We start from the raw sequence: 14,913 nt of genomic DNA on the forward strand, positions 1-14,913 counted from the left end.
CCAACAACCACAATAAATCAGCCTATTTTTATTAATAGCATCAAATCTGAAAGCAACCTGATAAAACTCTCCAGAAGAGAGATTTGTGAAGCTCCACGTTCCACTCTTGATTATAAATGAGACACTTGTACTATTCATTAAAATGAAGAATGTCTGAAATGTTGCAATATTTTCTTCTACCATTGAAATAAATATTGGATAAATGTTTAATTATTCAAGTATTCAAGTTTTAAAAGAAAAAAAATCAGTAGCTATATTTAATTTGGATGGCAGAATTATTTAATTTTTGGTATTTCTCAAACCAGGATTCAAAAGGGGCCTGTCTGAGCTGAATTACAGTCCACCCTTTACTTCCACCAGCATTTGAAGAAAAATGGTTGATTTCCAAGAATAACAAGACTATTTATGTTTTCTTTAACCATTGGTCTCTATAAATTGGGTTGAATGTGGTAGATGTACAATATATCCGGCCACTATGTGGAACGAGCATTTTGCAGTACTGTCCAAATCTTGGTTTTACCCCTGTGCATAGGGAATTCAGGAAATAAACATACACATATCCTATTTTATTTTTAGTTTAATTAGGTGCCAATATTTCTCAGAAGCTTTGGTAGCCATCTGTCAAAGTATAGTTGATTCCTTTACCTCTTGGATGGTGCAAAAGTGTTGCTCCTTTAGTTTTTGTCTTTTGCACTTTACTTCACTTCAGTACATGTGAAGGTTGTAACTCGTTCTTCACATGGTTATAGAAGTGACTATAGATTCACCTACTGGTCTGAAAAAGCCTTGACTTTTGATGTGGTTCAAGCTTTCTTATTGAAAGTTTCAGGTTACTATACAAGAATAAAGTGAAGCAGAGTAAAGCCTTTATTGTACTGACATCTGCCCTTCTTTCTTGTCTCATGGATTCTGCTCATTATTAATAATAATACCAAATTGGTAGACCCTTTCCCTACATTTTAAATTTAATTCCTAGTAATATGATACTTGTAATTATAGACTAAAATAGTGTACTAGCTAAGAGCAGTCAGGCTGCATGTCACTCTAATGGAACATTTTCATAGTTGCTATTTTTAATTAAAAGAATTAAAAAAACCAACAACCTGAGTCCCTATTTGCAAGAGTCATGTTAAAAATATCCTCACTTTCAGTAACACTCAGTAAAATATCACAAGCATAGTTTGCTTAGAACATGAGCATTCTTAAGACTTATAAACCGGGCAATGCATTTCTACCCCCCCGCCCCCAGGATAGTATTCATCTGTTGTTTGTTCCCTACCGTGGTCAAATGTCTAAAAACAGATTTTGAAACAAGTCACTATTTTTATGTGGGGTAAGTAGGTCATCTCATTAAGCCTGGAAAGATCAGGCAACTTGTGATAATGCCATGCAGCTGGTATTTCTTCATAATTAAAATGACTCTAATTTATGCTACAAATTTACCAACACACATCCCCCGAAGTGGGATCTGCAGTTACAAGTTCACCATGAAAAATATTTCCTATGTCATTAAGGGAAGCAAACTTCCCTGTGTAGTCATGCCATGCCACCTGTTGGCTTCTCTGAAACATGACAGGGTCTTGGTATCAGTCATGGCAGTTGTTTGACCTTTCTCTGACCTCTAACCTAGTTCACAGTAGTGTGGTCCTGAACACGACCTTCCCTAGTCTGCCTTAAATAGTAAGAGTTCTGATAAGCCCAACCTTGTCAGTTCTTAAAGTCTCCTTAATTCTTTCTTCTTCTTTCAAGTTGAGAAATAAAGCTGTCAACTTTTCAGTGTATTTCCCGAGTTAATATTAAAGTTTATGGCAAAAAATAAATAAATCCCCCAATATAACAGTTTTAAGAAATTTTTATCTTCTTGGTGTGCCTCATTACTTGTTATGTGGAATACTTAAGGACTCAGTGTTAATTTTTTGTGATATAGTAGCAGCTGGAGCTCCCCCCACTCCCCAACTAATATCAGGGCTCTATGGTGCTTGATGTTGTACAAATGTATGGTAAGAAACAGTCTCTGTGCCGGTATGACTCCAACAAAGTAAACAGATGTTTATGTAGGCAATAATAATAGTAGTAGTAATAATAAAGATTTTAAAATAGTATATCTGTTAAAACATTACATTGTCAAGCATTGAGTACAATATTTAAGTATAGTTACAACAGAAATCTTAACACTGAAAGAGGAAAGAAAAGGACTTTAAAAAGAAAATGAGTTGATCCCTACTCATAATAATATACTATCATAAAATATTATATAATAAATAAATTAATTAATTATAATGCCTAGCTCTACTATAGTGCTAGCATCGATAAATCTCAAAGTGCTTTGCAGAGGACGTCAGAATCATTATCGTATTGTCATAGACATTTTGGGAGAAACTGTTTAATAACTACAGAAACTGGGTAATGCAGTGATTTTGTGCATTCTTCATCTTTTTTGCAGTGGATGCAATGGAAAGTCATAGAAACTAAGAGGATTTCTTTAATGCACTTGAGCTTTGCATTTGATGGTATAGATATTATTGGGTTGATGATGACACTGTAGTACTATCTTAAATTTTTATTTTCATTTTCATTTAAATATAAATTTATAAAATGACAAAAGGCACCGTTCTGACACAGTAGGTGAATTTGACCAGCCTTGTTAAATGAGTCAGTGTATGAAAATAAACAGCAACCCCACAAAACACAAGAATGGTAGATAATCATGCAACACAAATAGAAAACGAAGGCCACACTTCCTCTATACATTACCCTAAACAATGTTCGCTTCAACAGTCTTTTTAAAAAGATGGGCCTTATAGTGTGCCATTAAAATGCAGAAGATTCAGTCTGAGGGGGAAAAACACACTACAATGGATAGAAAGAGCCTTTAAGCATCCCCAAATGCTTAAAAAATTACTGAACTGACATGCAAACTATATATGCAAGAGTAACTTTGGCCTATATCCAGTATTTCTTATTAAATCCTACACTCTTAATTCTTATAACCTTTTCCAGTTTTATTACTGATAACTAACCATTCTGATACTACTTGTCAGGTCATGCCATTTTCCTAAATCTTTGCTTGGTTCATATTTTTCTCACATATAGATGGGTAAATGTCAGTGACATATAGTTCACATATTTGTGAGGTTTATCACCCTGACCTGAATATGTGTGTGTGTTTTTATTTACATGAGAGGAAGAGAGATATCAAGGTCTATTTATATATCTTGATATGTATTAATATGGCAAGATATATAGCAACTCTTATTTATTCTTGAGAAGGATAAAGGCTAGATTCTCCCCTTCCCCCCTCCCACACCTTCCTCCTTTATAAGTCAAAAAGTACAGGCTGCTGAAACTAGACAGCACTGTCCAACTTTTGTACACTATATTCAATATCTCATTTTAGGATGAGCAAGTATGGCGTAAGTACACAATAAGAGCTGAATGATTGTGAGTGCATTGTGGAATTGTTTTCTTTTAGAGTATTTGTTTAACTACACTGTTAGATTTATGGCTTCTAGACTTTTTTTTTATATATATATATATAGAGAGAGAGAGGAAGAATTTGGTAGCTACCCCATCTCATTTCTAAACATGCCAACGCTCTCCACCATCTCTCTGTTGGATCTGCTCTAGTAATGTCCAGAAAATGCCTGCTAACATTACTGTCAATAATATCCAATGAAAAGTATGCCTGAGTTTAAGTATTCAGCTGGGGAAATCAGTTTCTTGTGCAGTTAGCAAAATGATCTTAATAAACCATGTCTTTTCGTAAGTGCTCTCTATAGCCATTGAATTCTTTTAAGAGAGGATGCCAACTTGCTCTTCTTCCTGTGTTATAAAGCTTGTCAGATACAATGTATTAGTGACTATTACAGTTATTGGTGAGCGCGTGTGTGTGTGTGTGTGTGTGTGAAGAATTTATGACATGTCATAGAAATGAAGATGATTTCTCATATCTCAAGGGTAAATATTTCAAGATAGAAAATAGAGAAATGCTAGGATAGGAATGGTCACTATCTGCAGCAAGTGGAAAAATACCTAATATTAACAGGTCTCACTGGGATAGCACATAAAGCTGACCAAACAATTCAACAGAATATAAAATTTCATAAGCAATTGCCATTGTTCTAATTAAAATGATCAAAACTATTTTTATTTATGGGTATGCTTTTTATTATTTTAGCTTTATAGGTAGTCTGTAGCTTTGGCAAAGGTATTGAATTGAAAACCCAGTAGACTTTTGTCTTCTATTTTGTTTATTTAGAGTTGAGTTTTACAGTTTCTACTCCAACAGAACCCTGGAGGATATTCCTAAAGAACAGTTTAGACCTTGATTTGGCAGGGTGCTTAAGCATGTGCATGACTTTAAGCACCTGAGTAATCCTATTTACATCATTTAAACTACTCACATGCTTTGAATTTATGCATTGTACCTTAGTAGTATCTTGCAGATACTAAGGTACAGATTATCAATGTGACCTGTTGAAACATTCTTATTGAACTCTTTGGCTAGGTCTATACTACCCGCCTGAATCGGCGGGTAGAAATCGACCTCTCGGGGATCGATTTATCGCGTCCCATCGGGACACGACAATCGATCCCCGAATCGGCGCTCTTACTCCACCAGCGGAGGTGGTAGTAAGCGCCGCCGACAGAAAGCCGCAGAAGTCGATTTTGCCGCCGTCTTCACAACGGGGTAAGTCGGCTGCGATACGTCGAATTCAGCTATGCTATTCACGTAGCTGAATTTGCGTATCTTAAATCGACTCCCCCCTGTAGTGTAGATGTACCCTCAGACATGTTCCCAGTAGACAGAAAATCTCACTTCTTCACCCATTTTTTCCCTTTAAGCTATTTGTAAGTTATGTCCATTCAAGGTCACTTTTGCACTGTAACTAGAACTTCATGTGCAAATAGCAGAACTATCTGAAGACAGAACTCTCATATGTCAATGCTATCACCATCAAAATATTTTTGTGAATACTAAGAATAATAAATCTATACAAGTCACTTTGGAAAATAGCTTAGGGCACCCTCTCAGTAAGAAGAGAATTTGCGGCTTCCTTCTACTAGCACACAGGCTTACACAAAAACTTGGTACAGGATTTTCACTCAGTTGACATTTGTGCAAAAAGGTCTGATCCCTATACGGTATTCCATGGAATTAAAGCTTTCGTAACTGTACACTTAGCAGAAAAGTAATAAAAACTGTTGTATAGTTGACAGGGAATTACATACTGTACATAAAACAGCAGCAACGTGCCAATAAAAAATCTTCCTCTTCTTGCTTTTCCTAAAATTGGAAATAAAGCTAAATTGCCCCTTCACTACAATATCCTTTTTAGAAGCTCTTGAATTTTGCTCAGTCAGTGGTATTTGCTGAAAAGGCAGTTTCTTCCAGTAATTTTAGGAAAAGCTATCATCAAACTGTCAACAGCCTAAATTGAGATTAAAAGTACCAAAGAGAAACCTTCACTATTATCGGAGTCCCAAATATGAGTACTTGAATAGACAGATAACATCTAGAATGTATAATATGAGGCCTCCTCCGTTTTGAGCTGTTGGAGAGACTTTGGGGAAAAGCTCTTATGTTAAATACATTATAATCACAGTTATCCTCATCTTACCCAGTGCTAGCTGGCCAAGATAAAACAATAGAGCATGGTGGACACATGCTCTGTACTTCGTATTTGGGACTTATTGCATACATTAGTGGCCTGTCAATTTGGAGGCCTGATCCTGTGAGGTGGTAAATGCCTTCAGCTCACATTGTCTTTATTTAGAGTTGGAGGGCATTCAACATCTCACAGGTCTGAACTCTTTTGTCTGTATCTTCAGCTGGTGTAAATTGGCATATTTCAAATGAAGTCAATGCAGCTACACTGGTCACCAGCTGAGGATGTGGCCTCTACCTGTGGCCTTTTCAGCTTTGTATTCATGAAGTCGGAGGGTATAATAGTACTGAACTGCAGGAGGCAGTGGGAGAAGAAGCTGTGCAAGAATTAGCTATAGAATCCCTGTCATGATCTGTAACATCCTTGCTATTTCAGGAGTCCTATATTTGTCATAAGATGTCCTTTGTGCTAAATAGTGAAATGTTTTAGTGATGTGGCTAGATTTCTGATAGGGACCAAGCTGTGACCGCAAAAATCATTCCAACATATGACCTTGTGTGAAAACTACAAATGGGTCTCCAGAGGTGAAAGGCTAGTATGCTAATCCACTGAGTCACTTACCTTTTGAACTGTATTAGCATCTACAAAAGTCCAAGAAGAATGACAAAAAAAGGTTTCTAAATATTCATAGACCTCAAACAGAATATGTATTCCTTATTTTTATTTTTATCATTACTATTTCTAAACCAGTGTCAATCATAGTTTAATTCCTCGTAACCTTTAAAAAAAAAATGGAATCAGTGTTTCCAAATGTTTGAAGACCTGCTGAACCAAAACATTGTAGTCCACTTTACATTAAAATTTATATTCTCATCAACCTTTGTAAATTATTTTTTTAAATATCTGTCCAATTAGAAAGTCTGAGTCAAACAGTGTTTGAGTGATTACAAAACCATTACAAATAAACAGTGATGGTTACTAAGATTACTTTGATTTATTAGTAGCACTAATGTCAATGGGTGCTTGGGAAACATCATGCGGTAGACTGTGACTACTCTTGTCTCATGACCCATCCCATACATTGTACCTGGATTTAAGAAATAGCTTAATGATTGCATTTCTTCTTCCCCTTTGTTTTATCTTCTCTAAAAGTCATCAGTCTGATTTTTGTATCTAGATGAGTGGGTTGCGGCAGTAGGAAAAACAGTGTTGTGAAAACTAAGTGCTTCATTTCTCCCACATTAACTAGCCTGGAAAGGACATGAAAGCCCTGGAGATTAACAACTGCATGTGAACACTAAGTGCTGCTACTATGCTGCCAGGAGCCGAAGCAGCACGGTCAACTGAGCTGGGCGCTCACACTTGGAACCGGGACTGTACCACTTGCTCTTTACACCTGGGATGCTCTGAAGCAGGGACCCAATGCTGGGACCTGGGGCAGGGCCAGTGCTGAGGTCGTGCAGCAGGTCGGCCTGTTCCTTTGCATCTCTCTCCCGCCACTTTGCACGGACTTTCCTTCCCTTGTCATTATTTAATGTCACCCACTGCTGGCAGCGGGGGGAATCCCGTGTCTTTGCAAATGTCTAATCCTAGGACTTGCCAGGTGGCAGCACGAATCAGATCCGCCCCATGCACTGTGGGAAGAGGGCACTAAAGAAAGCCCGTACATTTTAACACGTTTTGCAATCTGTGTCTGTGAAATAACACTCTTTTAAATGAGGAAAAAAAAAGCTGTCTTTTTAAGGAATACTCTATGGGAATGATACATGTTCACAAATAAGACCTATCTTTTGCTTTAAGATCTCATTCCAATAAAATAACATTGCTGTCCTGTAACTCAAAAGCATAAATAGAGCCTTGTTCTGGTCTTTGTAATGCCAGGTCTTTATAATATTCCTTTGGGATGCAACCCTGTCTCACTGGATAAAATGTATTTTGCCCTGGATTTAAAACATCTCTATATTTCCTTTGGATAACAGACAAAGGCGTAAGATCTGGAATTCTTCTTTATTGTGGGGAAAGTTTGGGATTGTATTGCATAGGGTTGTTTTTGTCTCTCCCCTGTACTAAATATGTTATTTTTTTGGTTAAATCAGGCTTCTCAAATGTCTCAAACTTTTGATACAGGTTATTTTTCCTTACAGCTGTATATTCTATTTAATTTCTTTTGCACAGTGCATTATGAGCATTCTCATTTGTGACATAACCGTTTATCTTCCCAGTGAGGCAATGAGTAGTGCAAAATGTATTTGTTTTTATTTTTAAAAAGGAGGTAATCTACCTTCCTATCCTTCCTATCCTGCTGAAAGAATCTGCTGACTGATGACTTTCATGCAAGCAAATGAACTCGTATTGAACTAACAATGACATTTTTAATGTTTAAAAAAAAGATTTAGTGGAAGTATCATTTTCTAAAGTTGCGATGTGTGTTCAAATATTTGTTTAGTGACACTATTCTAGTATAACTGTAGGAAAAGTTATGGATACTACTTCCTTTTGAGGACTGGCAACAACATTTAAAATCCTTACGTTTCCCCTCATAATTATTTATCAGTGTTGTATATGACTGTCAACTCTGTGCATCTGTAATCACATCACATAGCTCATCTTACATCGTTGTTTAGTCATTGACTTTCCTTTTAGAGTATTGATAATATTTGTTTTATCACACAGGCCTCCTCCAGTGACGCTGCCTCAGTCTCCCCCGAGACACACTATACGCCGCTGCCTTCAGGATCCAGGGATCTCACCAATCACAGAGGTAAAAACTAAGTTTTTATTGCTATGAACTACTGCAAGATGGCAAACTTTGCTGTAAGGCCTTCTGAACGCATTACTGCTGCATCGGCACTTTAGTGAGAACACTGTGCTTTTCAAGCAGTTGATGAGAAAACCATACCTGTCAAGACTACAGATTTTAACTCATATTAAACAGGATTTAGAGGTAGTCTACTGGGAAAGCAAATAAATCTATGGAATAATAACATTTAGCGATTTAAAAAAAAACATAAAGAGATTAGAGTACTTAAATATTGCTAAGTAGATGATTACATGCAGCGCTGGTGATTTTGAAAGAATTTGTAAATTCTAATATTTGTGAAGAGAGAGTTATTTTGCAATTTAACAATTTAGGGCTACAATTTCAAAATGTTAACACATTTATATTGCAATAAAAAGGGATTCTGTTCTGTTTTTCAACATTAAAAGGGGATCAATGTGCAATTTCCCTTTTTACCAATCCTTAGAACTTCAAAACCACCTTGGGCAAATTCTCAGATGCTTCGACATGCCTAGGGAAGCAAAGTTCTGAAAGCAGGCAAAGAACTGTTGCTGCCATAAAGATAGCATTCCAAGCCACTTCACCTTTGTTCCAAAAAAGAAAGAATTTAGAAAACCTTGTAACACTCTGCAGCCAGAAACAAGTATAGGAATAGCCATATAAATTCCCCTAGTTGCTCATTGGATTTCACATTGTTTTAAAATTATAACTCTTTCCCCAATGGGATTGATGTAAAGTAACCAGATACCCCTGTTGAATAGAGACACTCATGCTCTGTAAAGACTACTTAAATCAAGGCCACTCTTATATTTAGGAACTGATTCCAAGTTAGGTTCCCATATATCTGTTGGTACTGAAACTGACTTACCCTCTTCTGCTGGTTATTGAGAGACTGAACAATGCGCAACAGCCAGTACTACTTGATGCTTCCAAGGAAGGTGAAAGAGCTTACTTGAACTTGACTGATTGTGCCAGACTTTTTCTGTAGATCAACAGAAAGTGAAGCAAATTGAAGGTGTTAAAACTCACTTCATGTCTGTCATTCATGATATGCAGTAACTACCATTTCTGGTAAAGAAGTGACTGAACCAAAATGCTGGATCTCAGCATGCCCCAGACTTTTAGAATGTAAAAATTGGAGCCCATCGAGATGTATTATTGTGACCTGAGCCCATCTTTAATTTCTTGGTAAATGCAGTTGTGTTCAGATTGGAATCCTGCTGTTGATTTAGCTGGCTAAGTTCCATTATGAAAAAAAATTGGAAAATTAAAGAAATATCGTCAAGAACAAGTGAACATTGCAATTGACTAACAGTAAAAGAGATTATTTTAAACTAGATCAATATATTCCAGACTGGCAATTCAGATGATAATGTATTACAGATTATGTCCCTAAATTATGGATCAGTTTCTCTTGTAATCCAGTTCTTTTTGGCTGTGTCTGGCAGCAGGAGCATGTCTTTATATGGCTGCACATTTAGAACCAGGTGAGATGTTGAGTCCCATTGCCTTCTATGGGATAGAAGGAAAGAGGGAAATGGTAGCCCCAAAATCTCTAGTTTTACCCTCTTTGCTGTTCATCTTTGTGAACAAGAAGGGAGAAGAATTCTGCTATTAGAAATAAACACAACAATTATTTTCCTTGTCACTTTTTGGTAGGGAGTGCATTTTGAAATTAGAACCTAACGCACACAAAATTATGCAATTCATTCCCCCCCCCCAACCCTCCTCACTTTGCATAGTAAACATGTCTGCTCCTATTTTTCTTGATGCTTAACCAGAATTATGCCTACAGTGGGTGGGAAGAGAGTATGTTGTCTAAAAAAGGGGTAAAACTGGCCCAAAAACTGGCTCATTCCAACAAGCAACATGTATATAGTCTCAAGAAAATAGTTAAGAAACCTTTCCAGAACACCAGCTGCTATGAATAAAGTTTGGAACAACGTGATAGCAGGATTTACTCGACCACTTAACTATTTTTTGAAAACTAAGAAAAGTTGTCTAAGCTCACAAACGTAAAGGAAGCTTAATTACAGTTAATGGAGAGACCTCCAAGAAAAAAAACAAAACCTGTAAACACACCATTTTTGATCCACACTCTCAAAGGTTTTCTCTTCTTGAATGGTCTCAATCTCATGTGAAATGGTTGAATCGGCTGTTACTCATAGAATTTTAGGACCTCGAGAGGTCATCTAGTCTAGTCCCCTGCACTCATGGCAGGACTAAGTATTATCTAGACCATCCCTAATAGGTATTTGTGTAAGCTGCTCTTAAAAATCTCCAATCATAGAGATTCCACAACCTGCCTAGGCAATTTATTCCAGTGCTTAATATGTAAATATTGGTAGCTTTCAGAAATACTTTTGAACCCAAACTGAAAGGGAGAATGGCCATAAGTTTGTGAGCACTTTTTATTCATCCCTGGAGGGTCTTTCTTACCAAAGTCTAAACTGCTGGTAAACAGCTCAGCGCTAGCAGTAAATTAATTCTTCTTTGGGGCTGGGAGGAAGAGCTGCAACATTGGAATGCATTGGACTTTCAAAGTTTTACATTAACAATTTTCTCTGTATTTTATTTATTTTTCTTATTGGAACAAAGGCTGCAAGCTGTGCTCAGACTACACAGTGTAGCTTTTCATCTTCATATTTTACACTCAAGAACTCTTCATAGTATTTCCAGGATTGATTTAATCTTCTCAGGATGATCCCATGTCTTGGATGCCCTCCTTGCAGGGATTTTACTAGTTCCAGAATCATTTCCAGGGTCCACAAAATACCACAGTTCAATGTTATATCACAATGTTGTGATGTGGGAGTACAGACACCATGATATTACATCAAAATACTGTGATACCTGAGTTGCCCTGCTTATGAAGACAGCACCGTATGTAGTTCAAATTTACCCTCTTCCTAAACTGCAGCCTAAGCTTTCTCCAAAGTTTGTCTGTTACTAGGATTTTCCTTGTAGGACTGTCTTTGTCAGAGACCCGAATTCCCTCCGCCTGATTGAAGCACCAATCGCCCTAGTGTTCTGATTGGAATCTAACTGAAACCATCTGTTTATGTGGCTCGGCAGTACTGTCCATGTAGGATTTTAAACATCTCATAACAAAGTAACTCAACAGAAGAGCTTAGCACCCCTACTCTGCCATCCTACAACACTCCTGTTGGACTGACTTTCAAAAGTATTAACTCTATACTCCAGCCTCATGATTGATTTTTGTTTCCTACACTGTGTTTTCAAGCTCCTCAGGTTAGTTATTCAGCTACATTAGACTAATTTATTTCTCAATACCTTTGTTTACACATATGTCACTTCCAAACCTGTATTAAATATTAATTAATACGTATTCCAAATGACTCAGAGTTGTGTAAAACATTTGCAGTTCTTTTTAAACTAGTGAAAATTGTCTGGTAAACTAAAAGCCCCCAAATGTGGTGGCATTCCCCTTTTTAAAAAATCCACTGTTTATGCTGTGCCAAACTTCAGATTTTTGCTATGTTGTGTGGGCATGAAGAAAATACACAAAGAAAAAAATATGTTTATGTTCTGAGTAACAGAAATACTTTTTCTATAACATATAGATATAAAAGGTTAATTGTTAGCAGAATCCTTCAAGAGGGTTTCATGTGTGAAGACCCTACTATCTTCCTGTTCCACATCTTTAGATAATTAGATCACATAAGAGATCATAAAATAGTTTTTTTAAATTAATATAATTAGAACTATGCAGTGTAGTTGTAGCCGTGTTGGTCCCAGGATATTAGAGAGACAAGGTGGGTGAGGTAATATCTTTTATTGGACCAAGCCATCTTGTCTCTGGGAAAAAATCCAATTCCCCAGAGACGTCTCTCTGTAGTGTCCTCTCACTGGAGACTTACAGAAATTAAGTTCACTGCCTCCAAAGAGACAGAGCATACACCAACTTGTCAGTGTAGCTGAAAAGTCTCACTTTACATCAATAAGATAGCACTGAGGTAGTTTATAGTAACACTAAGAATACCTTTATTAACAAAGAACAGAGTTATAAGTGAGACTAAGCAAGAGGAAAAGAGACAGATATGGTTACAGACAAGACAAAACAAAACAAAATATGGTTTCTAATGCGTAAAATTTAATTCTAACAAGTTTTATCTTTGCCTAAAACAGTTTCTCACCCACAGCCCGTTATCAGCAGCTCCTGAGGTGCAGATTCTGTCCCCTGGCAAGATCGCTGTCTTCTCTGCTGCTTGTTAGCTTGATTGATTTGTTTACCTTATATGTAAATGTACTTTCATTGTTTCCCTCCCCACCCCCCTTCCTGTAATCAAGCCAGTCAGGCAGGTAAATACATATTCCTTTATGTAGGGCAGGCTTGCTGTACGCACTGTCTTCCAAAAACATTTTAAGAACATATTTCCAACACACACACACAATTCTTTATGCACAACCTGAACATACATTATGTAATCATTTTCAGGACCAGTATATTTCCAGTTTATATATGATATCTTATGTGAGATCTTTTAGATACATAATATGACAATAGTGTGTTGGAAGTAATAAGTGTGACAGGCCTGATGTGAGTTGCAGTATGGTGGACTCTCTGCCAATTGGCACTGAAGGGATTCCCAGGGTCACAGCAGTCCATATAATGATCCTTGCTTCTAATGAAATGTTATTCCTTCTATGATTTGTTTTCAACTCTGACAGCAGAAAGCACTTCATGTGCATGTATTGGCAGACATTAATAATGACATGGGAAAGGACAACATACAAAGATGGTGTAAGTCATCAATTCCCGCCTGGAGACAGAATTTAGTGGGAAATGTTCTACCAAGACACACACATGTTTTTGAGAAGGCTTCCACTGAATGAAACTGGAATAGGGAACTCTGGAAATGAGTCCAGTCAAGCACTATAATTGACTATTGGTCATGGAGTCATTCTCTTTGTGGTCATTATGTTGTGCCCCATTCTCAGAATGTTGAGTTTCATTATTTTTTTTAAAGTACAGGAAGTGTGTAGGAAGGATAAAGCATTCAAAATCAATTCGCAAATATTAGGGCTTCCTCTAGGAGGTGAGACAACTCGTTACTGGAAATTTAGCAGTCCCTTTGACTGTCTTGCAATCATCATGCCATTCAGTCATGCCAGTATCTATGTTCTGAAGGAAGTTTTACTACCTTCATTGCATATGTATTTATTTTAAATATATACTTACATAGCATCTATCCACAGGTACCTGGGTACTTTACAAAGGTTAACAACAACAATAGCTAAATTAAAACTGGGCTCAGAAGGAAGCTTCCACTTTGACTACAGAAGGGGCAGCGAAAAAGTTATAATTTATACCTGGTCAGATGAGCTGACTTGAAAAGAAACTCTTTGCACTGAGCCATGAAGAGCGCTAGAGAGGCTCCTGTGGATTATTCAGGAAGGGAGTTAGAGCTATGAGGTTACTGAACCAACAAGTTTGTCTGGGACCAGAGCTAGATGAAACCTTGAGAATGGGCAGAAGTAGCTTTGGAGGGAGAGCACAGGAAATACAGGGTAGGTCTATAAAAAGCAACAGAGGGTCCTGTGGCACCTTTGAGACCAAAAGAAGTATTGGGAGCATAAGCTTTCGTGGGTAAGAACCTCACTTCTTCAGATGCAAGGGTAGGTCTAGATTACTAACGTCAATAATCTAGATTTTTGAAGTGTGTAATTAACAGGACTATAGAACAGTGTCACCTTGGACCTAGATTATTAATGGTTATTCCATCAGTAAGACCTTTAATTAAATGTATTGTCTCACCAACAACCAGAGCAGATCACAGAGGGGTAGGTGTTATTGATTCCCTGGCAGCTATATCAAGGAAGAGTCAGGCAGTCTCATTCTGCAACTGTTGCAGTTTCTTGATCAATTTCAAGGGAAACTTAATTAAAAACAAATTACAATAATTTATCCTAGAAGAGATGAAGGCATGAATGACAAAAGTGAGTTCAGCATTAGAGGAAAACGTTTTCTGGGTTCTTCAGAAAAATCCAATTTTTAAAATAAGCTTCTGTTGGGCTAAAGGGAGTATAACAGTGTAAAATGGGATGATCGGCAACCCAAAAAATACCTTCCACTGGTAACTCTCTCTAGTCCAATGGAAGCTTATTTTAAAAATAAGTATTTTCAAGTCATTTGACTGTAAGTGGGACTATTTGTATGAATAAAGTTAAGCACATGCATAAATGTCTTAAAGATTGCGACCTAGATTATAAAATGATGTCTTAAACATTTTCTAAAATGGTAAGAGACATAAAATTGACTTTAAAGTATTCCTTTATAATAAATGTTAAAGTATAAGGGTGTTCATTTTTGAAGACTTTCTAGGGATATACAAATAACACTGAAAAGTCACACTCTTCTTAAATCAAAGACATAAAAGAGAGAAGGAAATCAATTTGCATGAAAACTTGCTTCCGGAAAGATAATTATCCTGTTTATATTATCATTAGAATCTTCTCCGTTATTATTATTGACACAGTTGTTAGGTGCTCATCCCATTTTCC

The 14,913-nt window shown here is 36.9% G+C and overlaps 1 protein-coding gene across 2 annotated transcripts in view; it reads left to right on the forward strand.

The window, feature by feature from the left end:
* LRMDA (leucine rich melanocyte differentiation associated) overlaps positions 1–14,913 on the forward strand; it is a 929,770-nt gene that overhangs the window by 780,382 nt on the left and 134,475 nt on the right. For both annotated transcript variants that reach the window (XM_034777348.1, XM_034777349.1), the window contains one exon: positions 8,283–8,370. In XM_034777348.1, coding sequence (XP_034633239.1) covers positions 8,283–8,370 — 88 coding nt within the window. The remainder of the gene's footprint in view (positions 1–8,282; positions 8,371–14,913) is intronic.

The sequence above is a fragment of the Trachemys scripta genome, chromosome 7 (genome assembly GCF_013100865.1).
Source record: "Trachemys scripta elegans isolate TJP31775 chromosome 7, CAS_Tse_1.0, whole genome shotgun sequence".
NCBI lineage: Eukaryota > Metazoa > Chordata > Testudines > Emydidae > Trachemys > Trachemys scripta.